The 27,992-nt window shown below is 46.6% G+C and overlaps 1 protein-coding gene across 2 annotated transcripts in view; it reads left to right on the top strand.

Moving 5' to 3' along the window:
* The window catches only part of cdh8 (cadherin 8), a 264,118-nt gene that overhangs the window by 20,286 nt on the left and 215,840 nt on the right, over nt 1–27,992 (top strand). For both annotated transcript variants that reach the window (XM_038806240.1, XM_038806241.1), the window contains exon 2: nt 17,182–17,707. In XM_038806240.1, coding sequence (XP_038662168.1) covers nt 17,456–17,707 — 252 coding nt within the window. In that variant the 5' untranslated portion in view covers nt 17,182–17,455. The remainder of the gene's footprint in view (nt 1–17,181; nt 17,708–27,992) is intronic.

Genomic DNA, 27,992 nt, shown 5'->3' on the forward strand with positions numbered 1-27,992 from the left:
TTGGGTGGGGATGGGAGTGCTGCCGTGGCGAGGGCCCGGAGGGAGGTTCCCATGCAGGAGGCCTCCTCCGCCCGCACCCACTCAGCTTCTGGCTCCTGGATCCATCCCCTTACTCGCTCGGCTGTTGCTGCCCAGTGGTAGAATTGTAGATTCGGGAGGGCTAACCCTCCCCTGGTTTTTGTTTTTTGTAAGACCTTCTTTGGGATCCTAGCATTTTTACCCCCCCATACGAACGCCATGATGAGTTTGTCCAGCGCTTTGAAAAAGGCCTTGGGGATGTAGATCGGAATGGATCTAAACAGGAAGAGGAACCTGGGCAGTACGTTCATTTTGATCGTCTGAACTCTCCCCGCGAGGGAGAGCGGGAGTGTGTTCCATCTTTGCAGGTCCTTTTTAACTTCCTCCGTCAGGCTGGTGAGGTTCCATTTGTGGATCCCTTTCCAGTCATGGGCTATTTGGATCCCCAGGTAGCGGAATTTATGTCGGGCTTGTTTGAACGGCAGCCCCTTTAGTGCTGCCCCCCCCCCCCCCCCTTGCGGGTGTAATGGGAAGATCTCGCCGAACTTGCTTTGCGAGGGTTGAGGCTGATGTGCAACCCACTTCCACCCAACATTCCAGAAAAAATGCAATGTCACACTGGGAGGCCAATTAATGGTCACCCAGCATGGACCCCGCCTGTTGGTTGGGTCAGCCTTGTGTTGGGGGGGGGAGGGTTCTTGGGCACTGGATCCAATTTTATCCTTCCATTGAACTTCCTGTGGAAAAACAGATCGGTCCCACAACATGGAAACAACATTAGTGCTCACACTGCAGCTTTTCAGCTATGAACTGACCCTGAGTGAAACCTTCGCTGATCCAATGATTTATAAATAGTAGCTCTGGAATATGCCTGCAGGTCCTGCCCAGCATCTGTCACTGATTCAGCTAGACTTTGTGGCAGCAATGAGGAAGCTGTGGGAGTGGGGGGTGGGCGGTCGGGGGGGGGGGGGGGGGGGGCGCTAAAGAGTTGGGGAGGGGGTTCACTTCATCTACTTACATCTGTGAAGAAAGAAAAACTAATGAATAAGCATTTCTCCAGGACCTGCCATGATTTCAGGACATGCGAGGACGCCTCACCGCTTTTTGAAGTGCGGTCACTGATATAATGCGGACAAAATGCTGGCCAGCCAATATGTGCACAACGAGCTCTCAATGTTGGATCTTTTACACCAATCTGAAAAAGTAGACATGAGCGGAATTCTCCGACCATCCGCAGGGTCGGGGAATCGCCCGGGGCCTTCGTAAATCCCGCCCCCGCCGTGGGCGAAATTCTCCACCACCCGGGAATCGGCGGGGGCGGGAATCATGCCGCGCCGGTTGGCGGGCCCCCCGCACCGGTCGGCGGGCCCCCCGCAGCGATTCTCCGGCCCGCGATGGGCCGAAGTCCTGCCGCTGTCAGGCCTCTCCCGCCGACATGGTTTAAACCACCTCTGGTGCCGGCGGGAGCAGGCGGCGGGAGCGGGCCTCAGTGTCCTGGGGGGGGGGGGGGGGGTAGGGGGGGCGGGGCGATCTGACCCCGGGGGGTGCCCCAACGGTGGCCTGGCCCGCAATCGGGGCCCACCAATTGGCGGGCAGTCCTGTGCCGTGGGGGCACTCTTTTTCTTCCGCCGCTGCCACGGCCTCCACCATGGCGGAGGTGGAAGAGACCCCCTCCACCGCGCATGTGCCGGGGTGACGTCAGCGGCCGCTGACACTCCGGCGCATGCGAATACTCACGCTGACCGGCGAAGGCCTTTCGGCAGCCCCGACGACAGTCGGCGTGGTGCCAAAGTCCGTTGGCGCCGGTCGGCGGAACGGGAGCCACTCCGGCGCGGGCCCAGCCCCTAAAGGTGCAGAGAATTCCTCACCTTTCGGGAGGCCTGATGCCGGAGTGGTTCTCGCCACTCCGGAACGCTGGGACCCCCTGCCCCGCCGGGTAGGGGAGAATCCCGGCCATGGTCTCAGATTAACATCTCATCTGAATACTGGCACCACAGAGAGGGCAACACTCCCTCATGGCTGTCACTGAGACTGTAAGCGCACGTGCTCAACTCTCTGGAGCGGGATTTGAACCCGTAAACTACTGAACCCTCAAGAGCAGAATGCTGCCACCTGGTAGACACCCATTGCTATCAAGGGGTTCATCTGATCTACCTGCTATTGCAGCAGCTCTGGATTGCCTGGCTGAAGTGGTTATAACAGGGAACTGGGGGCTGCAAACTAAGTGGGGGCGTTTCCTTTTATTGGGGAATCCTTTTATTAAAAATAATTTTTAATGGTGCAGGGACCTTCCACATCTACCGCTGCGGGTCAATTGGGACATCCATGGTAACAAACATGCCACATCTGTATGTTGGGTCATAATGCAGGCCTGGAACATGGGGAGTCTGACGTTAAGAGAGCTCCTTACCCCAGGTCAATACCACCACCCCTCCCCCACCTGGCCATATATTTACCGCGGCAAAACGCAAAATGGCCATGAATCTATGGGCTTTCAAGGCCATTTGTGAATGTCGATTTTCCCCAGAGTTGGTACGGACTGATCTAATTTGTTCGAACCTTGGCACAGATGTGCAGGTGAAGCAGCTTAGAAAGTTAATGCAGTCAAAACTGAATCCGGCGGAACATCAGAACTGGGATACCAGCAAAATCACAAATAAAACAAATGTGCTCATGCTCTGGGGGGGGGGGGGGGGATTTTATCCGACCCTTGGAAGACAAATTGATAAAAATGGAACGCCGGCCTGCTCTTTGTTCCTGTGCAACAGGCGCAAAATCATACGGGCAACTTAAAATCTTGGTCTATGGGATTTCTAATGGGCTTTGAGAAATAGTCATTCAGACTCGAAACGCTTGCTCTGTTCTCTGTCCACAGATGCTGTCCAGTATTTTCTGTTTTTGTTAGCCTTTCCAATGGTCTAAATTGGCCCTTTAATGAGGTCGGGACGCATGCTCGATGTCATCCCACGCAATTCTATACGATTTCAGGTCAGCCGCACGACTGGTGAAGCCCTGTAAAATTCTGCCCCTCATACCTCAGATTCAGTCAGAAGGGTGACCATTAAAGCAGCACTTTCTGCATTGAGGAGGCACAAAATTACTGTTTATTCAGCAGTGAAGGTTGATGGAACACCCACCTGCCTTGCACTCTCCACCCCCTCCACATACATCCACGTTCACCTTTAGTAATCTGTAAAAGAACAGAAGCAAGCGGACTATATTTAAAAACATGAGGCACAAAGATTTCCTCAAAGCTTCGCTCAATTCTCTTTAACCCTCATCAGAATATATAAAACCAGAGCAAAGTTTCAATGAGATCCGTTGCATCATGTCGTCTTCACAGATGGATAGCCTTCCATAAGGTTTCAGGAACTAACAGATGCATTATTCGCGGTAGCATTAGGAGGTAATAGGTTATCATTGTCAGTTACTTGCTGAATGCATTCACACAGGTTGTTTATGGATGAGGTCTGATCATTGCTTACCTCATTCCATTTCATAGTGCACTCCAGCTCAGCAAGAAACATTCAACAAAACATAACCTCATTACGGTATTGCCAGAATTCTCTCTTGTACAAGTCTAATGGGAAATAGGTAGAACGGTTTCTTTTCTCACATCTATTCATCCTTTGTAATACATGCAACACAAGGAAGTCATTTGGTTCAAAATGCCTTTGCTGGCTTTTCGACAGTGCTATCCAATTAATTCTGCTCCCCAGCTCCTTATCAACACCTACATTAGGAACAGGAGTAGATCGTGACCCCCTCTGAGAGAAAGAAATTCTCCTCGTTTCTGTTTTAAATGGGCGACCCCTTATTTTTTTTAAAGTTACCCCTCGTTCTAGATTCTCCTGCTGGAGGAAACATCCTCTCCACATCCACCCTGTCAACACTCCCCAGGACCTTGTGGGCGCGATTCTCCGCTTCCGCGGACAATCGTGAAGGCCGTTGTGAACTCGGCCGAGTCTCACGACGGCCTCGGAGCCCGCTCCTTGCACCGAATTTACCTCCACCCGGGGGCCTAGGAGCGGCGCTCCGTTATTCTCGGCCGTGGGGGCGTCGCGCCGAGAATGACGCGACGGCGGCGCCTATGTGACATCAGCCGCGCATGCGCAGGTTGTCCGGGTCCAACCCGCGCATGTGCGGCTGGCGTCACGACGCTGACAGCTCGAACCCGTTCATGCGCAGTGGCCGTCTTTCTCCTCAGCCGCCCCGCAAGACGGGGCGGCTTGATCTTGCAGGGCGGTGGAGGGGAAATAGTGCGTCCGATTGAGACGCCGGCCCGACGATCGGTGGGCACGATCGCGGGCCTGTCCCCTCCTGAGCACAGTCGTGGTGCTCAATCCCCACCAGGCCCCCTACAAGCCCCAAACGGGCATCTCCACAACCGTTTCACGGTGGCAGCGACCAGGTGTGGTTGCCACCATCGTGAAACGGTCGCGAACGGCAGGCCGCTCAGCCCATCCGGGTCGGAGAATCGGCGGTCGCCGTGAAAAATGGCGAGCGGTGATTCTTCCGAGGCGGGGGGGGGGGGGGGGGGGGGGAGGAGAATCGAGGGGGCGTGAAATTTGTCGGGGGGCCCTCCCGCGATTCTCCCACGCGGCGTGGGGAGCGGAGAATTGCACCCACTATGTTTCAATCAAGCCACTTCTTATTCCTCTGAACTCCAGTGGATAGAAGCCTAGTCTGTCCAACCTTTCCTCAAAAGGCAACCTGCTCATTCCTGGCGTTTGTCTGGTAAACCTTCTCTGAAGTGCTTCCAATGCATTTACATCTTTCCTGAAAAAAGGAGAACAAAACTGTGCACAGTATTCCTGATGTGGTCTCACCAATGCCCTGTCCAACCGATGCATCTCAGATAACCTCCCAACTTTTCAACTCCCCTCAAAATAAATGATAACGTTCTATTAGTTTTCCTAATTTCTCATTGTACCTGCATACTAACCCTTTCAATTCATGCACAGGGGCACCTAGATTCTTTGGCATCTCAGAACTTTGCAATCTCTCACCAGTTAGATTATGTGTTTCTTTTCTATTTTCCCTGCCAACATGGACAATTTCATATTTGCCCACATTAAACTTGGTTTGCTAGATCTGTGACCACTCACTTAACCTATTTATATCCTTTTGTCGCTTCCTTATGTCCTCTTCACACCTGTATTTTTTAACTATCATTGTGTCATCAGAAACCACACCATCTTCCCCTTCATCCAAGTCATTTATCTTAATTGTAAAGGTTGCCAACCAGGAAAATACCCTTTTTTTGCTCCTCTCCTTTTCCCTGTTAGCTAACCAATCTCCTATCCATGCCAATGTGCTATTTTCTACATAATAAACTTTTTTTTCACCATAACCTTTGATGTGACACTTCATCAAATGCCACCTGGAAATCTAAGTACAGTACATTCACCCGTTCCCCTTTATCCACAGCACACATGCCTCCTTCAAAGAACTCCAATATATTGGTTAAACATGATTTCCCTTTCACAAAACCATGTTGACTCTGTCTGATTACCTTAAATTGTTCCAAATGCTCTGCTACAATTTCTTTCATCAAAGCTTCTAACATTTTCCCAAGACAGGTAGGTGTTCAGCTAACTGGCCTGAAGTTTCCTATTGTTTGTCTGTCTCACTTTTTGAACAAAGGAGTTACATTTGCTCTTTTCCAATCTAACGGAAAACCAACACATCAACTATCTCCCCAGCCAGTTCTTTGAAGATCCGAGGGGGAAGTCCATCAGGACGCTAGCATTTGTCAACCTGCAGCTCCAACAATTTGTTAAGTTCCACTTCTGTTTCCTGCTTTAGAGCAATTCCTGAGATATTACTTGTATCCTCTGTGATGAACACCGATGCAATATACCTGTTCAGCTCATCTCCCATTTCCATATTTTCCATTATTTCTTCCCAGACTCGCTTTGTATTGAACCAAAACTCCCTCAGTTAACTTGGGCTGGATTTTCCCAAAATGGAGCAATGTCCCCACGGCGGGGTTAAAACACCGGCGTTGCACTCCCCATTTTCCTGCAAAAAATAAAAGTCGATTCACTTACCTTCAGGGGGCCAGCAGGGACCCACAGTGCTTCATGAAGTTACGGCTGCGGATACGGGCCCCTGCACTTCCTGTACGGGTCCACGCATACGCACGGCGGTGGCCTCCAGCGGCCACGCTGAGCGCCATGGCGGACTTGGACCGTGTACGAACACAAACAAACTAGGCCCCCCGATCGGCTGGGCGCCTGAGGATCCGTCGAGCCCGATCGCTGCCCTGGCTGCCCATAAGGCCCCCACGATGCTCCATTCCCCCCCACCCCCCACCAGGGCAGCCGCAGGCTGACTCCACAGCCGCCACGCTAGAGTCGTGGCTGGCCATGCCATATTAGTTCCACGCCATCGGGAACTCGGCCGGTCTGGAGCAGAGTATCGCTGGGTGGGCCTCTGGCAATGGCCCCCCAGCCGCGTGGTGTAATTCACGGATGCGCGGTTATTCGGGGCCCGGAAAATCGCTGGAGTGGCGCCGGGCCCGATTCCGTCGGGAACTTCGATTCTCCGCCCCCGCGCCAAATGCGATTTCGGTGCGGGGTTGAAGATCATCCAATCCCTTTTCTTTTTCAAATATCTCTAACTATCTATCTTTGTAGTTCAGGCTAGCTCTCTCTAAATTTTCTTTCCTTATCAATATTTTAGTCATTCTTTTCTGTTTTTTTATATTCTGCACAATCTTCTGACCTGCAATATGCCTTTGTACAATCATTTCCAGCTCCATCACCGAGTATGTTTTTATTGTTTTTCAATCTTTTCCCAATTCCTTTTTGAGAGTTGATGTTGAATCTGCTTCCACCACCACTTTAGTCAACATATTCCAGATTGCTGTGAGAATTCTTCTCAACTGACTCCCAGTCCTTTTGCCAATGTGATCATTGTATGCCAACCCATAGCGTCTCCCTCTTTGCGGTTTGATCTGCTTCAATTAATATTACCATTGTTTTCGGCAAAAGACTATCTCACTCCAGGATCTGAACCATAATGTAGCCGAAGGCTCCAGGATCACATTGTGCTCTTGGTGAGTGAGGTGTTAGCCCGTGCTTATGGCTGCCTGTTCTATAACTGCAGGTAGATGTTCAAAATTCCCTTGTATTTCTGCTGAGAACAGCGGGCCAGAATCTTTAATCCTGAGGCTAAGTGTTCACACTGTCGTAAAAGCCATCATGTTTTACAACAGCGTCAACTGGCCCCCAGGAGCAGCGATCCTAAGTCCTACAGGAGACCAGCACGACAATAGAGCAACCCACGCCACGCGGTAGCTCCCTTCTCCGTGGCGGTCCCGACGCAACATGGTGTAGGGCTACAGGGGCCGGCGCGGAGCAAAAGAGGCCCCCACCACAAGAGGCCGGCCTGCCGATCGCGGGCGAGGCCACGATGGAGGCCCCCCCTCGCCGGGGTCGGACCCCCCCCCCCCGCGCCCCCCACCAGGCCGCCCCCTGCAGGACGGATGCCGAGGTCCCACTGGGTAAGGCCAGATGTGAACGGCGCTGGTGGGACTCGGGCTTTTTTGGGCGGCCACTCGGCCCATCTCGGACCAGCGTCGGGGCGGCGTCGCGCGATCCGCGCCCGGCCCGCCGATTCTCTGACCCGGCATGGGCTGAGAGAATCCCGACCGGTATGTTTACTTAGTAACCAAATGAGAGTTATCCCTCAAACAATATCATCCAAAAATGATTGATTGGCTTTCTGTCATCTCATTGCTGTTTTTGGAGCGCCTGCTGAAAATGGCTGCTGTGTTTCGTACTCCAAACGAATTAATTGGGAGGATGAAAACCCATGGGGCTGGACTATACAGGACCCCACTGGCATATTTGAAGGCGGGGGGGGGTTGGACTCATAAACTAAATGGTGGTCATCTCACCATTTTCCCACCCACCCATATTTTGGTGAGAGGAGGAGGCATCATGGGCTGCTGTCATGGCCGCTTCCTTTGCTGAGTCCCTGTAACCATCATAGGCTAAACACCCCAAGAAGATACTGTGGTGGTATGGATATGAGCACTGCCATTGGTGCAGAGCACTGGCTTCCCATTGGTTCTGGCTGGTCATGTGCCTCTCGTCCGATTGGTTGGGACTAGTCATGTGACTGCTCTCCAATTGGTCGAGAGGCAAGTAGGCCCCGCCTCCAAGGCGGGGTATAAGTACCCAGAGTTCCCGGCGGTCGGCCATTCTCTGTAGTCGACCACCGGGCTAACAACTAGCTGATTAAAGCCACAGTTCAGATCCTAAATGTGTCTTTGAGTCGAATTGATGGTACATCAGGTACTCCCCTCCCACTCTAACCATTCTCCCTTTACCTCTAAGACCCGGTCCCACAACGCCTGCACAAGTCCCCCCACCGGTGTCTGCGAGGTCAGACTATCAAAAATCTTAGCCGTACCTTTCAGTCTGGGCTCCATCACTCTTCTTGCTTGGGGATTGGCTATCGGCGCAGCAGGGGCCACCTCTCGATCCTGGCACTGCTGAGACGAGAGAGCCGCCAGCCAGCCAATCAGATTGGCCAGTAGCCCTCTGGGACCGGACATTTTCCATAGATGGGGTGGGAATCTCTTTGTGAACCAACTAAGGTTGCTCCCCAGTGTGAAGCCGTCAGGAATCAGGTGAGTGTTCTGGCAATGGTCTTGCCAGTTGAGGGCTGCCGGGAACAGAGCTCCGTGTCAAATCCAAGGCATGGGATTGGGTGGAATATCGGCTTTTTTCTCACCCACTATCGCTTTCCATTGATTTTAACGGAATAAAATTAGTTGGGTTGTCAAACCAGTGTTGCATCTGATCCTATCAGTTTCCTGAGGTGCGGGTTAGATTAAATTCTGTTGATGGAACTTACAGAATTATTCAGGGGCTGAACAGTGTAGATACTTAGAAAATGTTTCTCTTGGCTGAGAATCTGGGGTCAGAGTCTTAGAATAAGCTGCCAGCAGTTGGGAATGCGATGAGGAGAAATTGTGTCGTGAATACCATGAGGAGAAATTGATGGTTGTGGATTTTTAGAATTCTCTGTTCCTGGTAGCTGTGGATGCTCAGACATTGAGTATTGTTATGATCCCAGTTGATGTTATAACTGGACGGGAAGATCCCCAAATGGCTCAATTTACTTTTTTTTAAAATAAAATTTGGAGGAACAGAGCCACTGGACTGCGAATTGGTTTTAACAACAAGAAAAATACATTTATTAAACATGAATAGTTGGATAATTATACAATGCTGCTTTACTGCCCCTTAGCATAGCAAATATGAAATGAAATGAAAAATGAAAATCGCTTATTGTCACGAGTAGGCTTCAATGAAGTTACTGTGAAAAGACCCTAGTCACCACATTCCGGCGCCTGTTCGGGGAGGCATGCACGGGAATTGAACCGTGCTGCTGGCCTGCCTTGGTCTACTTTAAAGCCAGCTCTTTGGCCCAGTGTGCATTTAAAGATTAACATGGATCACAAAGTTCATCTCAAGCTACAATTGCCTCGTTAACACACAATATGGCTGTGGTCAAATACACGCACACCGCTCTGATCACAACTTAGGATCTCTGTATTTCTTCTCAGAATTCCCTTTGAAAGGGCGGCATGTGGCACAGTGGATAGCAGTAGGACTGCGGCGCTGAGGACCCAGGTTTGAATCCCGGCCCTGGGTCACTGTCTGTGTGGAGTTTGCACATTCTCCCCATGTCTGTGTGGGTTTCACCCCCACAACCCAACGATGTGCAGGTTAGGTGGATTGGCCACGCTAAATTGCCCCTTAATTGGAAAACAAACAAAAAACATAATTGGGTACTCTAAATTTATAAAAACAAAAAAAGAATTCCCATTGAGGATGATCATATGAGAGTTTACAAACTCTATTATCAAAACCACTCTGAAATCTTCTCTCATAATAATGTTTTCCCTTAGCAGGTCGCATTTCAAAATCCAGTCCAGGTTTTACAAATTACAGTTCTAAACAAAGCTTCCACTCCACTTTTAACAGTGAATCCAGTCCAATTTTTTACACACCCCCATTATGTTTCCTTAGACTTAATTGCTTTCACAAAATCTCCAAGTTCCAACCACCGATTTTTATTCCAATTCATGTTCCACAGGCTGCTGTTAAATCTCACAAACCTGAAAATCACTTTAGATATCTTTCATTGCCTTTTCAACTCTCTGTAAATTTACTTAACAGATCTCTGTTCTAGTCCCTTTCACCTCAGACTTCTTGGAAACTGATCTTCTTTTCTCTAGTTTCCTTAACTGGCTGCTCTTCAGATCTCTGCACTTGCTTACTTAATCATTACTCCATGGTATGGCTTTTCGTCTAGCAAAGCAGAGAGAGATATTCTCCCTCTGGGTTGCTAAACTCACTACTTCTTGCAGAGCTGTGAGAGATGCCTTTCCTCTCACTACCTGACTCCAACTGCTCACGAATTAGCTAAAACTGAAACTTAAAAGCTTCTCTGCCTTACAAACTGCTGAGCAACCTCCACATGCTTATGCTTTGTAATTATTCCTTACACCCTCGCCTTCTCAGAGCACAATAGGAACACAATTGGAACTTAAGCAATCCCAACACTTTCAGACCTTGTCCAGCATGAATCTAACTATAGGTTTTGCCCTTCCAGGCACAGCACATTTAAATTAAACCTACTTAAAACTATGCTTTATCTTACCAATACAACAATAAAACCTTTAAAACTACCTTTATTTTACTAATAGTATATTCGCGGCTGAGGTCGATAGACTTTTGGGTACTAAGGGAATCAAAAGATTCAGTGATAATGTGAGAAGTTGGAGTTAATGTAGAAGATCCAACATGACCATGTTGAGTGGAAGAGCAGGCACAGAGGGCGGATGGTCCCCACCAGCACCCATATCTTACATTCGTATAATAGCCACTCTCACTCGACTTCTACAGTTGCAGTCGTTCTACAGTTTAAACAAAAAATCATTTACGGGATGTGGGTGTCTCTGGTTAAACAAGCCTTTATTTCCCATCCCTAGTTACCCTTCAGAAAGTGGTGGTGAACCACCGCAGTCCTTGAGATGTAGGTACACCCAATGTGTTGTGAGGAAGCAGTTCCAGGATTTTGCCACAGGGACAGGGAAGAAACGGCGATATATTTCCAAGTCAGGCAGGTGAATGGCTTGGAGGTGAAACTCCCAGGTGGTGGAGCTCCCAGGTATCTGCTGCTCTTGTCCTTATAGATGGTAGTGGCCGGGGGTTTGCAAGGTGCTGTCTAAGGAACCATGGAGAATTGCTGCAGTCCATTTGTAGATCCACCACCCTGATCACCCCCCTCGTCACCCCCACACCTTGACCCCTGCCACTTATCTTTATTCCGCATCACAGCTCTCAGTTCCAGGCAGCTAGCTGGCCACTGCAGTGCTGTTCTTGCAGTGGCTGGACAACTGCCGGTCAATCTGGTTGACTGGCAGCTCTAAAGCAGGACTTCCTCCCGATGCTGGGCGGCCGTACAGTCATCTGGCAAACAATGCTTGTTGGAGTGTGAACTGGAATTGGGCCTGCTGGAGTCTCCATCTTCCTGAAAATCCTGGCCTTGGAAATTGACTTCTATTCAGGTCTTGGTCATTCTTTGTGTGACAATCTTACACTCAACCTGACCTTCCTGTCATACTATCATTGCAATGAAATCATTCTCCGGATTTACATTATGAACGATCTAATAACTATCAAAAACCCCTCTTTGTGAGCCGAAAGAGATCCCTTTCACCTTTGACAAAACCTGTCGGTGTAGAAAATTTCTACCAAATTTTCCATTCATGTCCATTTGTAACATCAATACAATTCGAGCGGAATTGGTGAAATCAACTAAAAAGATTGTGAAATTTGAACATGTGAGTTGCAGCCAAAACATTGGGGTGGCAAAGTCCAAGGGCTGTGGGTGGAAGCTCACGCAGACGCGGGGAGCATGTGCAAACTCCACACGGTCACCCGATGCCGGATTTGAACCCAGGCCCCTGGCGCTATGAGGCAGCAGTGCTAACCTCTGTGCCGCCGTGCCGCCAAGTTTCCCTTTATTTCACTCCGAGCTCCACTGCTGAGTGTCTTTTTTGAGTAATCATTCATGATTTCATATCCGGTCACTCACAACTGGAATAGTAGGATGCCTCTATTAAAAATGCTTATGTTAGGCGATAAACCATTTTCAACTTTATTATTAAAGGTGCACCTTATTCCCACTCTTGAATATGTCAAGGAATACTGAGGGAAGAAATACATTACTACATTTTATTACGCTGCCTGAATCTGCAGGTTCACGCAAGATCTGTGTGTGATTACTCAAATAAATCTCAGGGGAAACCTGACCGAACCCGTGCAGTTTCTAACGGAAACTCTATCCTATTACCTTTTGGAAGTTCTTCAGGCCTTGTGCCTTGCTCAAATAAAACTCCTGATGTGCTGAGAATATATCAATGCACAGGTAATTCTGCACAGATGTGTTCAGATAACTGCTTCAGGCCTTAAAGACGGAGAGTAAATTTCATAGAGTCATAGAATTTACAGTGCAAAGGAGGCCATTTGGTCCATCAAGTCTGCACCGGCCCTTGGAAAGAGCACCCCACTTCAGCCCACGCCTCCACCCTATCTCCGTAACCCAGTAACCCCATCTAACCTTTTGGATACTCAGGGGCAATTTAGCATGGCCAATCCACCTTACCTGCACATGTTTGGACTGTGGGAGGAAACCGACACGGGGAGAAAGTGCAAACATCACATAGACAATCACCCGAGGCTGGAATTGTACCCAAGACACTGGAGCTGTGAGGCAGCAGTGCTAACCACTGTGCCACTGCGCTGCCCCGTTATTTCAAACGTCTTGAAATGAGATGAAATATCTGACCTGAAATGTAGTTTGGGAGTTTCCAATCTATACTTAAATTGATTGTTTGGAATGAAGGCTAATTTCTTCATTTTTTCCATGGAAGCATGCATTTAATAATTTTACATGCTGAACGGTTGTTTGCAGAAATCTCAATTTTATGGAGAGGTTAAATTGGCAGACCATATAGTGCCGACGATTTTTGGGGTGCACATGTTTTACGGTGCGCCAACACCATGCTTTTTCAAATTCTCATCCTTGTTTTCAAATCCCTCCATGGTCAGCACGGTAGCAGAGTGTCCCATGTTCGATTCCCAGCTTGGTCAGCACGGTAGCACAGTGTCCCATGTTCGAATCCCTCCATGGTCAGCACGGTAGCTCAGTGTCCCATGTTCGAATCCCTCCATGGTCAGCACGTTCTCCCTTTGTCTGCGTGGGTTTCCTCCGGGTGCTCAGGTTTCCTCCCACAAGTCCCAAAAGACATGCTTGTTAGGTGAATTGGGCATTCTGAAGTCTCCCTCTTTGTACCCGAACAGACGGTGGAATGTGGCGACCAGGGCCTTTTCACAGTAACTTTATTCCAGTGTTAATATAAGCCTACTTGTGACAATAAAGATTATTATCCTTACTTTAGCCTTCCCTATCTCTGTAACCTCCTCCAGCTCGACGACCCTCCTAGATATGTACACTCCGCCAGTTCTGTCCTTCTGCACATTCCCAATTTCTATCACTCCGCCCACTGTGCATTCAGCTGCCTAAGCTCCATGTTCTGGAACTCCTTTCCAATGTGGTTCCATTTCTACGTCTCTATTCTCTTTCACAACAATCTTTAAATACACCATAATTGACCAAGCTTTTAGTTACGAAGTAATGCATCCTTTTTGGCTCGGTGACATTTACCTCAATGACATGTTTCAGAACCAAATTAGAAGTGTCGACTTCTTTCAATAAATTGTGGGCTTTTTGCCTCAGTGGGTATTGAGTGAGTGTGGTATTGAGTCATACAGACTAGAAAAGGTCCCAAGTTTGATTCTCGATGTGTGCTGAATTAATAATGTCTTTCAAGGGCAGCACGGTGGCACAGTGGTTAGCATTGTTGCCTACGGCGCTGAGGACCCGGGTTCGAATCCCGGCCCTGGGTCACTGTCCGTGTGGAGTTTGCACATTCTCCCTGTGTCTGCGTGGGTTTCGCCCCCACAACCCAAAAGATGTGCAGGATAGGTGGATTGGCCACGCTAAATTGCCCCTTAATTGGAAAAAATAACTGGGTACTCTAAATTTATTTAAAAAAAGGAAAAAAATAATGTCTTTCAGGCTCCATGTAGAAATTTGCTACAATTGGTCACCTCGAGAAGGGTAAATATTCAACCTGTTTCCCTTGCTTCTGATCATCATCATTAGGTCCTCTAATGTTGAAAAACATATCTTGTACGAAATATCTGGAGAGGAGATGATCGTGTTTGGGAATCATAACATTAGTTCTGTTACTTGGCTCACAATTTGGGCATATGAGTTCAAATCTCAACATGACAGCTGGGAAATTTCATTAAATAACAATAGTGAACTCAATAAATATGGATTTAGAAAATTGCTCCTATCCGTAATGGTCACCATGTAAATAGCAGATTGCTGTAAAAACCTGTCTGGCTCATTAATGTCCTTTCGGGAAGGAAATCTGTCTGTATGTGTGAGTCCGGACGCATAGCACTGTGGATTCTGACTGGAGGAGGGGGTCGACATGTCCCACTAAAGGCAGGCATAACTGGGACTCCTGCAGGTATCCACAGCAACACCTTTGCCATCCTTCAAATAAAAAGTGTTGCTGTGGATATGTGCATATGCCCGAGTTATAGCTGGCTTTCTGTCGGAATATGTCCCACTAAGGCCCCATCCTCAGCGCTTTTTAAAAATTTGCTGATGGGACATGGCTGTGCCAGCATTTATTGCCCATCCCTAATTGCCCTTGAGGGGGCAGTTAACAGTCAACCACATTGCTGTGGGTCTGGAGTCACATGTAGGCCAGACCAGGTAAGGAAGACAGATTTCCTTCCCTGAAGGAAATCAGTGAACCAGACGGGTTTTTCCTGACAATGGGCAAAGGCTTCATTGACATCATCATTTAGGAGGAACGTCTTCACCCAAAGGGTTGTGAATCTATGGAATTCCTTGCCCAGTGAAGCAGTTGAGGCTCCTTCATTAAATGTTTTTAAGGTAAAGATAGATAGTTTTTTGAAGAATAAAGGGATTGAGGGTTATGGTGTTCGGGCCGGAAAGTGGAGCTGAGTCCACAAAATATCAGCTATGATCTCACTGAATGGTGGAGCAGGCTCAAGAGGCTAGATGGCCTACTCCTGTTCCTAGTTCTTATGTTCTTATCATCAGACTTTAAATTCCAGATTTGTTTTTAATAGAGAGGTGGGATTCAAACCTGGGTCCCCAGAGCATTATTCTGACTCTTTGGTTTACTAGTCTAGTGATAACACCATTACGCCACTGCCTCCCCTCATTTTCTCTTCGAGGGATACCTACCTTGAAGAATTTGTGGTGAAATGTGAACTGACAAGCTGTAGCCACCACCATGACAAAATAACCATCACCACACAGACTACAGTCATCAATGAAAGTGGCTTCCACCAACTTCTCAACGCCGATCACATACGAACATACAAATTAGGGGCAGGAGTAGGCCATTCGGCCCCTCGAACCTGCTCCGCCATTCAATAAGATCATGGCTCACGTGATTGTAACTTGAACCACATATTGCTGCCTATTCCCGATACTTTTTCACCCCCCGTTGCTTAACAAGAATCTGCACGGCTCAACCTTAAAAATATCTAAAAAATATTCCACCGCCTTTTGAGGAAGCGAGCTCAAGAGACACAATGACCCCCTGAGAGAAATGTGTCTTCTCATTTCGGTCTTGAATGCGCGACCCTTTATTTTTAAACAATGAAATCCTCTTCACATCCACCCTGTCAATACCTCACAGGATCTTAGAGGTTTTGGTCAATTCGCCTCTTACTCTTCTAAACTCTAGAAGAAACAAACCTAACCTCTCCAAACATTCCTCATAAGACAACCCACCCATTCTTGGTCATAGTCCAGTAAACCTGCTCTGAACTGCTTCAAACACAAAAGGAGACCAATACTGTACAATACTGTCCAGATGTTGGGGTTAAGTAATAAATGTTGGTGTTGCCAGTAGCACCCACATCCAATGAATGAAATAAAATTATAAAAGGTTTGGTGCTGATGATTCCAATGGCCATATAACTGCTACTACTTTTTTGTTTGAATTTAAAGTACCCAAATTTTCTTTTCCAAATAAGGGGCAATTTAGCGTGGCCAATCCGCCTACTCTGCACATCTTTGGGTTGTGGGTGCGAGACCCATGCAGGCACGGGGAGAATGTGCAAACTCCACACGGACCGTGGCACAGGGCTGGGATTTGAACCCGGGTCCTCAGCACTGTAGTCCCAGTGCTAACCACTGTGCCACCCTAACTACTTAATGGTCTTCTTCCCAAAGTACCACATGGTCACCTGGAGAGTACATTATGGAACCAATGCTCAGTTTCAATCGTAATTGGATTATTTAAAGTAGTGTCTTTTTTTTTTATTTACAGTACCCAATTTTTCTTTTCCAATGAAGGGGAAATTTAGAGTGGCCAATCCACCTACCCTGCACATCTTTGGGTTGTGGGTCTGAGACCCATGCAGGCACGGGGAGAACGTGCAAACTCCATGGACAATGACCCGGGATCGAGCCCGGGTCCTCGGCGCCGTGAGGCACCAATGCTAACCACTGTGCCACTGTGCCACCCAGATGCTGCCTTTCTAAGACAATGACTTGGCAAACAGTTTTATATTGCACAGAATTACAACACCGCATCAGGCCATTCGACCCAGCTCGATGATCACTGGCATGCCAATTACAGATTATCTTTCAGGAAACTTGCATCGCTGTACGTTTCTGAATGAATTTTAAACAAGATTTTCTAATCACCTTTTTTCATGAGGAGAGTTGTTTTGGTCTGCAAGGCACTGCCAGAAAGGCTGGGTGGAAGCAGATTCAACATCCCTTTCCGAAGCGAATTAGATAACACTTGAAACAGGAAAGAAAAAATTGCAGGACGAATAACGGGTGTGAAACTAATTAGAAAGCTATATCAAAGAGATGGCATAGTCATGATAGGCCGAGTGGCCTTCTTCTATGATTCTAAGTGCTCCTTAAAGATATGAAATGGTAAAGGTTACGTTACAGTGACTTGGAAAAAAAACTAATGACTCTCTCTTATGTTTCCAGACCATTCTCATGAAGCAAACAAGCCATGAACTCCACTGATAGATTAAAGGCATTTCTATCCTTTACATTCTGTGTCCTATAAAGGCAGCAAAGGAACTGTGCAGGAAGGCGGATTTATCACATGACAAACTCAGTGACTTTCAACCACAAAGGACCACATTAATACGGAAACATTTTCTGAGCAGCACTTCGGTTTTTTCTCATACGCCACCCCCCCTGCACCCAACCTCGCCTCCCCAACCCCTCAGTAACCTTCTTGGAGTGTGACGGGATAATGCCCGAGAGACTGGGAAGAAAGCTGATGGATATCCGGATGCGATTGATACTGGCGTGGATTAGCATGCTTCCCTTCGTGCAGCCGATCACGTTGGACCCCCCACAGAATTTACAGGATGGAACTGTCTTGGCCCTCGATGGGCTGAATGGCGATCCTGGAGCTCATAGCCGTGCCAAGAGAGGCTGGGTCTGGAACCAAATGTTCGTGCTGGAAGAATTCTCGGGCCCCGAACCTATCCTCGTTGGCCGGGTATGTTTTTTAAATTATTCAAACAAATCCTTACAGACAGTGAATCAGGCTCTGGTGTAGCGTGCCAGTTCTCATGAGATAGAATTTCCCCCTCATCCTTTCACTTCAAACACGTTTTGGTTTATATGTTGCTGGAAGTGTATAACGGGGCATCTGGGACCTTCATGAATGATGAGAGAATAAGGGCGGGATTGACTTAGCCCCGCTGAAAGGCAATGGACCTTTGGCAGGCCGCCTGCACCCCCCGTGGTGGGCCCCATCACAGAGGGGAAAAAGATAAGGAACGAGAGAGAAAAAGAGAAAAAAATCAAAAGAGTTTATTTTCCAATCTCAGAGGAGACTTTGCAACATAACTGAATTGAGAGTCAATCATTTTCACAGGTCTCCTTTCCGGCCAAAGTGGTTGACTGGCATAGCATTAGTAATTATGACAATTATGTTGTTAAGGACCAGTTCAAATTCCTGCAGTAAATTGAACATGTCAATCCAGAAAGTTCCTAATAATGAATGGGGATTAAGAGGAAGGTGCCATTTGGGTGAAAGGCAGAGGAGCATAAATTGACATCAAGCTCTGGCAATTTGCTACTCACAATGTATCTCTTTTCCCCTGTACGTGGTGGTTCTCACCTTTGGTAATTCCAGAGGACATTAACAAATTTGAATATTACTTATGGCATGTTGCTGAATTTAAGGGCTGCTGGCAAAAATAAAATAAATAACGTCCTTTGGTCCTTTGTCATGTTCTGCGGATAATGAGGATGAGGTCACTGGCTGAGGGCTAGCTTTCTGGCAAGAGTTGGAGGGGGTCAATTTCTATTCATGATGTTACCATGCCATGCAATGGATGTAATATTATATTACATGAACAAAGAATGTTTTCATCCAATGGGTTGACAATAGCAGACTCTGTCTCCATTTTATTTAACAGGTAAAGGTGAGAATGAACATTTATCACCTCAAAAGCTTAATCCCATACTTGCGATATAAATGATGTTTTTTTGCAGTTTAGTTTTCCCAGCAGTAATGGATTTATTCGCAGTGGTACAAAGTGTGCTAATCAAGAGCCACCATCTTGGAACAATGTCCCAAAGGGTGTCAAACTAAGTCAAATAGATAGAGGAGGTCCAAGGTTTAATTAGATTATTCACCTCAGTTAAAGTGGCAGTATAGAGTAAACGATAAAGTAAGAGTATTAGGTGACCCACCCGAGTAGGGAATTCAGGAGAAAGGTCTTTACCCAGAGAGGGGCGAGAAATGTATAGCTCAGTCGGGGCAAATAATGTCATTACAACGGAAGTAAAGTGAGAAAGACAGGTAGAAAGGAATAGAAAGATATGGTTATGAGGTGAGCTTAAGAGGAGTGGGAACAGGCTCATGTGGAGCATAAACACTGCCAAGGACATCTTGGACTTAATAACCTTTTTGTATGTCAAATACTTTTAACATTAAGATTTTGTAATAGCAGGGTGAAGTGACAGAGAGGGGAGTGATGCAGCAAGGGAATTATACCTCTACATAATCAGCTGTTTAAGGAAAGGAGGAAACGTTTTTGAAGAGACAAAAGAGAAATGTTACTTTGTTGTGTAACTACAGAGGGACTAACATGGTGATTGAAGGCAGAGTGAGCTCCAACTGATGTGAAACAGCAAATAATGTCTGATTTGGCAAGGTTATTATTCCTCCCATGACACATGAATGCAAAGCGGGGAAAAAAGGACTCCTCCGATTCTGAAGCACATTGGTCAAGATATGTCCCCACAGCTGCTGTCCAACTACAGTGCATTGGGAAAGGCCACACATGTTCCAGCTTACTGGACTGAACATCTGTAAGGATCCCTGTCCGTTACAAACGCGGGAAACAAAGAAAAAAGGAGCAAAGCAACTATTTAGAGGCAAGCTATTTGAGTCAACAATACAAAAGATAATTTGCAGTGGAGGTGTTGATCGCAAGGAATAGGAAACATAGCACTACATTGGAAATTCCTCCTTCAGCCTGACATATGTCGGATTTAGATGTTGGAGCAGTTTGATGCAAAGAATTCCAGGTATATAGCATTACATAGAATATATATCACAGAGACAGATCATTCGGCCCAACCAGTTATGATGGCAGTTTAAGCTCCGCTCAACCCTTTTCATCTCATTCCATCACATATTCTTCTCTTTCTTTCTCCCTTAAGTGTTCATCAAGCTTACCTGTGAATTCATCTATATTTTTGTGTCCGACCCACTCCCTGAGGAAGCAACTTCCATGTTCTCAACACTCTCTGGGTAACGATGTTTCTTAAGAATTCCCAGTTTGATTTCTCGGTCATTATTTGATATTGATGGTTCCGGGTTTTGCTCATCTTATTTGCTATTCCTTTTTTTTTTTTAAATTTAGATTAGCCAATTATTTTTTCCAATTAAGGGGCAATTTAGTGTGGCCAATCCACCTACTCTGCACATTTTTGGGTTGTGGGGGCGAAACCCACACAGACACGGGGAGAATGTGCAAACTCCACACGAACAGTGACCCAGAGCCGGGATCGAACCTGGGACCTCAGCGCCGTGAGGCGGTTGTGCTAACCACTAGGCCACCGTGCTGCCCTTTATTTGCTATTCCTATTGCGTGCAAATGGAGGAAGGGTTGCCCCTAGCTCAGCATTGTTATCCCTGGGCAGCACGGTGGTGCTGTGGGTTAGCCCTGTTGCCTCACGGCGCCGAGGTCCCAGGTTCGATCCCGGCTCTGGGTCACTGTCCGTGTGGAGTTTGCACATTCTCCCTGTGTTTGTGTGGGTTTCTACCCCCACAACCCAAAGATGTGCCGGCAAGGTGGATTGGTCATGCTAAATTGCCCCTTCATTGGAAAAAATAAATTGGGTACTCTAAATGTATTTTTTTAAAAAAGCATTGTTATCCCTCACTTCACAGAATGGAAAGGCATATTTGAAGATTACGGATCTGCAGGAATGCAGGTGCAAATAGCTGTTCTGGATCATGCTAACAGGAATGTCTCTTAAAGTGGGAAGGAGTGACACTGATTGAGCTCGGCAAGCCCTACCTTAAGAAAGAAAAGGAGATAATTTTGGTATGGCCAGGTCTTCATCAGCTTATCAATTCCAAACCTGTGCTCTCCATGTTTAATCTCACAACTCCAGCCACCGTGGCTCTTCATCTCTGCTATTCATGTGACATCATTGTCCGGTATCAATAGCTGTAGTCTGCTTCTGAGTGAAGGATACAGTGCAGTCTCAGGTCAGCTGAAGCATCATTTCACTGAAGGTATTCATAACCATCGCAAGGAAATCAAAAGCAGCAGGGAGCAGTAATGCAAAAACAAAGTAGACCTTTTCTTGATTGACGATCTCGTTCATGTGTCACTGGAGTGATATTTTCCCCGACACCATTAGGTCTCTCCAAGGAGGAGATTAGTCAGATAGGATTGTTATATTTGGTGATACCCTACAGCCTGATGTTCCTTGTGTGCGAGCAGAATTCAGCAGTGCTACGCGAAGGACCTCTGTAGTTTTCCAAATGTCACTGTAGAGAGGTCTGCAGTAAAGCAAGATGAAAACTAAACTGTTGAACCCAACCTTTCACAGTAATTTTCACAGTTTTGAACTGACATTTGTTTTTGACAAGTGCATACAAAACAGCATAGTTCTTAACTCTCAGGTGTTTCAGAGTTTTCTTTGATAAGTCACTCACAATGATTTACAGATATCTTCCTTATTTGAATCCAATTAATTACTTCTGGCAGGATTAAAATACTCCTCCATCTTTTTGTTTGGAGTGAATTTTTGAAGTGACCATGGGGATTGTATTGTCCACAAGCAATGGTTTGATTAGTTACAGACTGACAATTTAGAAATGACCATTAGGGATTTATAGTAATACTTCACTAATTTTCCATTCAGATCCAGTGCACTCTGATACCCTCTTAATAATAATAAGAACCCTTATTGTCAAAATTAGGCTTACATTAACACTGCAATGAAGCTACTGTGAAAATCCCCCAGTCGTTACATTCTGGAGCCTGTTCAGGTGCACAGAGGGAGAATTCAGAATGTCCGATTCACCTAACAAGCACGTCTTTCGGGCAGCACGGTAGTATGGTGGTTAGCATAAATGCTTCACAGCTCCTGGGTCCCAGGTTCGATTCCCGGCTGGGTCACTGTCTGTGCGGAGTCTGCACGTCCTCCCCGTGTCTGCGTGGGTTTCCTCCGGGTGCTCCGGTTTCCTCCCACAGTCCAAAGATGTGCAGGTTAGGTGGATTGGCCATGCTAAATTGCCCGTAGTGTCCTAAAAGGTAAGGTTAAGGGGGGGTTGTTGGGTTACGGGTATAGGGTGGATATGTGGGTTTGAGTAGGGTGATCATTGCTCGGCACAACATCGAGGGCCGAAGGGCCTGTTCTGTGCTGTACTGTTCTATGTTCAGGACTTGTGGGGGGAAACAGGAGCACCCGGAGGAAACCCACGCAGACACGGGGAGAACGTGCAGACTCCGCACAGACAGTGACCCAAGCCGGAATCGAACCTGGGACCCTGGAGCTATGAAGCAATTGTGCTATCCACAATGCTGCCGTGCTGCCCGAGCAATGAGATGGATTAAGGGCTAGCCCTGTGCACTTGGCGCATTGTCTTTGTAACTTAAAAAATGCAATAAAAATCTTAAAAATAACATCACTGGAACTGCTAATCTAGTCATTATCCCAATGTCATCTGCAGGAACATGCTGAGTGTAGGTTAGCTGTTGCATTTTCTAAATTACAACAGTGATTTCAAAAATGCTTAATTGGCTGGAAAGCACTTTGAGATGGCCTGAGGTCATGAACATTTGTGCAGAAATAAAATTCTAACTTTTTTCCCATTTCCTCATTCTTTACAAATATCTCTCAACTCTGATGCTCCTTCTCCCCATTCCTCCCATGATCTGCAGACTTCTAAACTCATATTATCATAAGCATTTTTCCACTGTGAGAGGTAGCATCCTTTCAAAATCTACCCTGTCCAGCCGACTCAGAACCTCATTAGTTTCAATAAGATTGCCTCTAATTGCCAATGAGCTTAGGCACAACATACTCGACCTTTCCCCAGAAGACAATCCCCTTCATCCCTGGACTCAGCCCGAGTGAACCTTCCCTGAATCTCTTTGTTTGCAAGTCTCCTTAGAATCATAGAATTAACAGTGCAGAAGGAGGCCATTTGGCCCATCGAGTTTGTACCGGCCCTTAGAAAGAGCACTCTACTTAAGCCCACAACTCCACCTTATCCCCGTAACCCAGTAACCCCACCTAACCTTTTTCGGGCACTAAGGGGCAATTTAGCACCTAACCTGCTCATCTTTGGACTGTGGGAGGAAACCGGAGCTCCCGGAGGGAACCCACGCAGACACGGGGAGAACGTGCAGACTCCGCACAGACAGTAACCCAAGCTAGGAATCGAACCTGGGACCCTGGCGCTGTGAAGCAACAGTGCTAACCGCTGTGCTACCACGGCTTAAGAAGGAGACTAGGATTGTACACGACACTCCAGGTGCAAGCTCACCAGCACGCTGTTTAGATGCAGCAAGACTTCCCTTCTTTTGTACTCCATCCCCATTGTAACAAAGGCCAACATTTAATTTGACTCCCTCATTATATTTTGTACCTTTATGCAAATGTTTGGTGACTCATGTATAAAGACACGCAGATTCCTCTGCACTGCAGAATACTGCAATCTCTCTCCTTTTAAATAATATTCAGCTTTTTAATTCTTTCTGCCTCAGTGGACAACCTCAGATTTCTACACATTAGAATTCCATCTGCCAACATTTGCTAACGCAGGGAACCTATCTATATCCCTTTTGTGGACTGTTTCTATCCTCCCAACTTGCTTTCCTACCTATCTTTGTATGATCAGCAAATTTGGCTGCAATAAATTCAGTCTCTTCGTTCAAGATATTAATATAAATCATAAATAGTTGAGCCCACTAGTTAATATTTGTTAATCTTAAAATGACCCATCTATCCTCAATCTCTGTATTCTGTTTGTTAGCCAATCCTCTGTTGGGACTGGGGCTGTTTAGCACACTGGGCTAAATCGCTGGCTTTGAAAGCAGACCAAGGCACGCCAGCAGCACAGTTTGATTCCCGTAACAGCGTCCCTGGACAGGCGCCGGAATGTGGCGACTAGGGGCTTTTCACAGTAACTTCATTGAAGCCTACTCGTGACAATAAGCGATTTTCATTTCATCTCCTCTATCAATGCTAAAATATCAGCGCCAAAACTGTGACCTCTTACCTTTTATGTGGTACTTTAAAGAGTGCCCTTTGGAAATCCAAGTACATGACATCTACTAGTTCCCTTCTGTCTGTACCACTTGTTACATCCTCAATGACCTTTAGTAAATTTGTCAAACAAGATTTCTCTTTTACAGGACCATGTTGACTGTGCCAGATTGCATTATGATTTTCCAAATGACCTGTTTCTCCCTCCATAATAATTAATCCTAGCATTTTCGCCATGACAAACGTTAGACTAATTGGCCTGTAGTTTTTTTTCAATAAATTTCGAGTATCCAATTCATGTTTCCCAATTAAGGGGCAATTTAGCGTGGCCAATCCACATCTTTGGGTTGTGGGGGCGAAGCCCACGCAAACACGGGGAGAATGTGCAAACTCCACACGAACAGTGACCCAGAGCCAGGATCGAACCTGGAACCTCAGCACCGTGAGGCAGCAGTGCTAACTACTGTGCTGCCAATTGGCCAGTAGTTTACTGCTTTCTATCTCACTCCTTTCCTGAATAGTGGTACTATATTTGTGGTTTTCCAACCCAATGGAACCTTCCCAGAAATTAGGGAATATTGGAGTGTTAAAATCATTGCATCCGTTATCCCTACAGGCACTACCTTTAGGACACAAGGATACAGACAATCAGATCCAGTGGAATTGTCAGCCTTTAATCCCATTAGTTTTCCCAGTACTTTTCTCTAGCGACAGTGATTGTTTTAAGTTCCTCCCTCCCATTTACCTCCTGCTTTTCCATTACTCATAGGATATTTTTTGTCTTGTACTGCAAATGCAGATGCAAAATACTTATTCATAGTCTCTATCGTTTCTTTGTTTCCCATTATTAATTTCTGGGCCTCACCCTGTAAGTAACCTACTGAAATTGGTTTATAGGATTAATGAATTACATCATAGTAAAGGATCATTTAGGTAAGAGTGATCATAACATGATAGAAAACGTTCATTTGAGGGTGAGAATTGTGGGCTGAAACCCATGTCCGAAACTTAAATAAAGGCAATTGCAAGGGTGTGAAGACAAAGTTGGCTGTAGTGGACTCGGAAAATACATTAAAAGGTAACAGGATGGAGAACCAGTGGCTGACAATTAAGGAGATATTTCATAACTCCATACATCCCACTGTGAAAGAAAGAATCTATCAGAAGGATGCACCATCCATGCCTAACTAAGGAAGTTAAGGATGGTGTAAAATTGAATTCAAGAATGTACGATGCTGCCTAGATTAGTGGTAGATGATTGGGAAGATTTTTAGAAACCAGCAAAGGATGACTAAAAAAAAGGGAGAAACTGGAATGTGAGAGAGAGAATTAGTAATAAATATAAAAACACACAGCAAAAGCTTCCACAGGTATATAAAAAGGAAAAGCGTAGTGAAGGTGAGGTCATTCATGAATCCTGTCTCATTAAACATTACCGGGTCTAAAAAAGCCTGTTCTTTGGTTGGTTCTGGAACATATTGTCCTAAGAAACCTTCCAGGCTCACTTGATTTATATTCTGTCCCATGGTGCAGCAAATCTCAGGTCAGTGGGCCTGTGAAACTACTCCCACCGGTAACCTATTTTCTTTGCTATTTCTTATCTCCGTTCAAACTGATTCTACATTTTGATCCTCTGAGCCTAACTCATTTCTCTCTGCTGCACTGTTGTTATCCTTTATCAACAGAGCCTATCCCACCTCCTTTTCCTTTCTTTCCATCTTTCCAAAATGTTAACTTAAATATTCAGGTCCCAGTTGTGGTCAACTTGCAATCATTTGTCTGAATGGCCATAATATTGTACTCACAGGGGCTAACAGGGGCTGTTTAGCACAGGGCTAGGGCTGTTTAGCACAGGGCTAGATCACTGGCTTTGAAAGCAGACCAAGGCAGGCCAACAGCATGGTTCAATTCCGTAACAGCCTCCCCGAACAGGTGCCGGAATGTGGCAACTAGGGGCTTTTCACAGTAACTTTGTTTGAAGCCTACTTGTGACAATAAGCAATTTTCATTTTCATTTCACTTATTTCTGTTTGTGCTGTCAATGTATCCATCTCGTTATGAATGCTGTGTGCATTCAGATACACAGCCTTTAAATCTACCTTCATACTATGTTTCCTGCTTTGATTTTATTTGCTGGTGTACTCCTGTTTGTTTGCTCCATCCCTTTGATCATAGGATTTACAGTTACATTCGGCCCATCAAGTCTGCACAGACCCATGGAAAGATCACCCTATCTAAGCCAACTCCTCCACCCTATCCCAGTAACCCGCCCCAACCTTTTTGGACACTCAGGGCAATTTAGCATGGCCAATCCATCTAACCAACCCATCTTTGGACTGTGGGAGGAAACCGGAGCACCCGGAGGAAACCCACGCAGACACGGGGAGAATGTGCAGACTCCGCACAGTGAGCCAAGCCAGGAATTGAACCTGGGACACTGACACTTTGAAGCAACGCTGGTAACCACTGTGCTACCGTGCCGCCACTTCTCGGCGAACTTTTGAAATGTCCTCTCATGTGAATCATCCTCCCCAAATATTTACTTTAAAGTTCTCCCTCCAGCCCGAGTTCTATGATTCACTAAGACACTGATCCCAGCACACTTATTGTGAAAGCTGTTCCAGTGCTGCAACTCCCTCTTCCCCCAATACTGATGGCAGTACACCATGAATCAAAATCCATTCCTCCCACACCAACCTTTGAGCAAACGCATTCAACTCTCTAATCTTAGTTAACCAATGTAAATTTGCTCATGGCTCAGTGAGGGACCAGAGATGGTGACCTTTGTGGTTCTGCTTTTTAATTTAGCCCCTAGTTGCTCATGCATCCTCAGCAGAAACTCTTTCTTAGTCCTACTTATATTGTCGGTGCCCATGTGGTCCACAACAACTGGATCCTTCCCTTTTCACTCTCTCCGGCACCGAGCAGATGCACTTGGCCCTGGCAACAGGCAGGCAACACAGCATTTAGCACTCGCGCTCTCGGCAGTAGAGAAAAATGTCCATCCCCAAACCATACTACCCCCGACTACAGGTAAAGTGTTTCAAAACTGGTAACCTCAGATTGAGCACTGACCGATTTTGGATCTTCCCGACTTTCGGAAAATAAATCGGAATCTTAACTCAATGGATAGGATCCATGTGCAGTCGAGAGAATAAGTTTGTTGAGAAGACTTATTGAAGTATTTTCTCTCCAGTTGAATTTTGAGCATTTTTAGAACATCTATTTGCCAAGTCGCTTCACTTGTCTTTTCCACTAAAGTTAACAAGCTATTTTGACATTGCTTTAACTTTACTTCCCTGCACAGTGTGCCACTATTGCAACCTGGATTTTCTTTAACACACAATGTGTGGCGCCATCAAGAATTCTATTTATTTAAACTGCACAGAGTTAGCCTTTATATTAAGCATTGGGGTGGGGCGCCCCTATCCAGGTTCGGTGGCTGGGCCAGGGTTGGATTGTGCAGATTAGGCCGGGGTGGGTTGTGTGAGGTCAATGGTCACGCCGAGCATTCGGAGCATGGGAAACATCACGGGCGGGGTTCCCGTTTAGGAGATGAATTGCACCAGATTTACGATCCCCTTGTGGTCGTAAAGCGGGATGCAATTCAGTGTTGCACAACATGGAAATTTATGCGTGGTGTGGAATGTGAGGCATTCAAAGGGAATCCCACTATTGGGTCTCCATCGTGAGTAAATGGCCGATGGCAAGGTCCCGCGGCCACCCACTACCCTGCACCGCAAACAGCCCTGTGCACCCCCCCCCCCCAACCCCATAGCAGCCCCCATGCAGGGATTGCCTGAGTGCCCCCTGCACCCCCAAGTGTGGCGGTCACCAAACACGCCCCCCAACCTCCAACCCCTACTGGGACCCTTGTTAAAGGGAAAACCCATACAGGAACCCCTGTGATAGGTTGAGCAGCCAGTAACTCCTGTAATAGGGGTCTGCCAGAGGGTCACTTGTAATAGGGGGACCTCCCAGGGACTCGAAAATAATAATAATCTTTATTGTCACAAGTAGGCATACATTAACAC

Source organism: Scyliorhinus canicula, chromosome 9 (assembly GCF_902713615.1).
Source record: "Scyliorhinus canicula chromosome 9, sScyCan1.1, whole genome shotgun sequence".
NCBI lineage: Eukaryota > Metazoa > Chordata > Chondrichthyes > Carcharhiniformes > Scyliorhinidae > Scyliorhinus > Scyliorhinus canicula.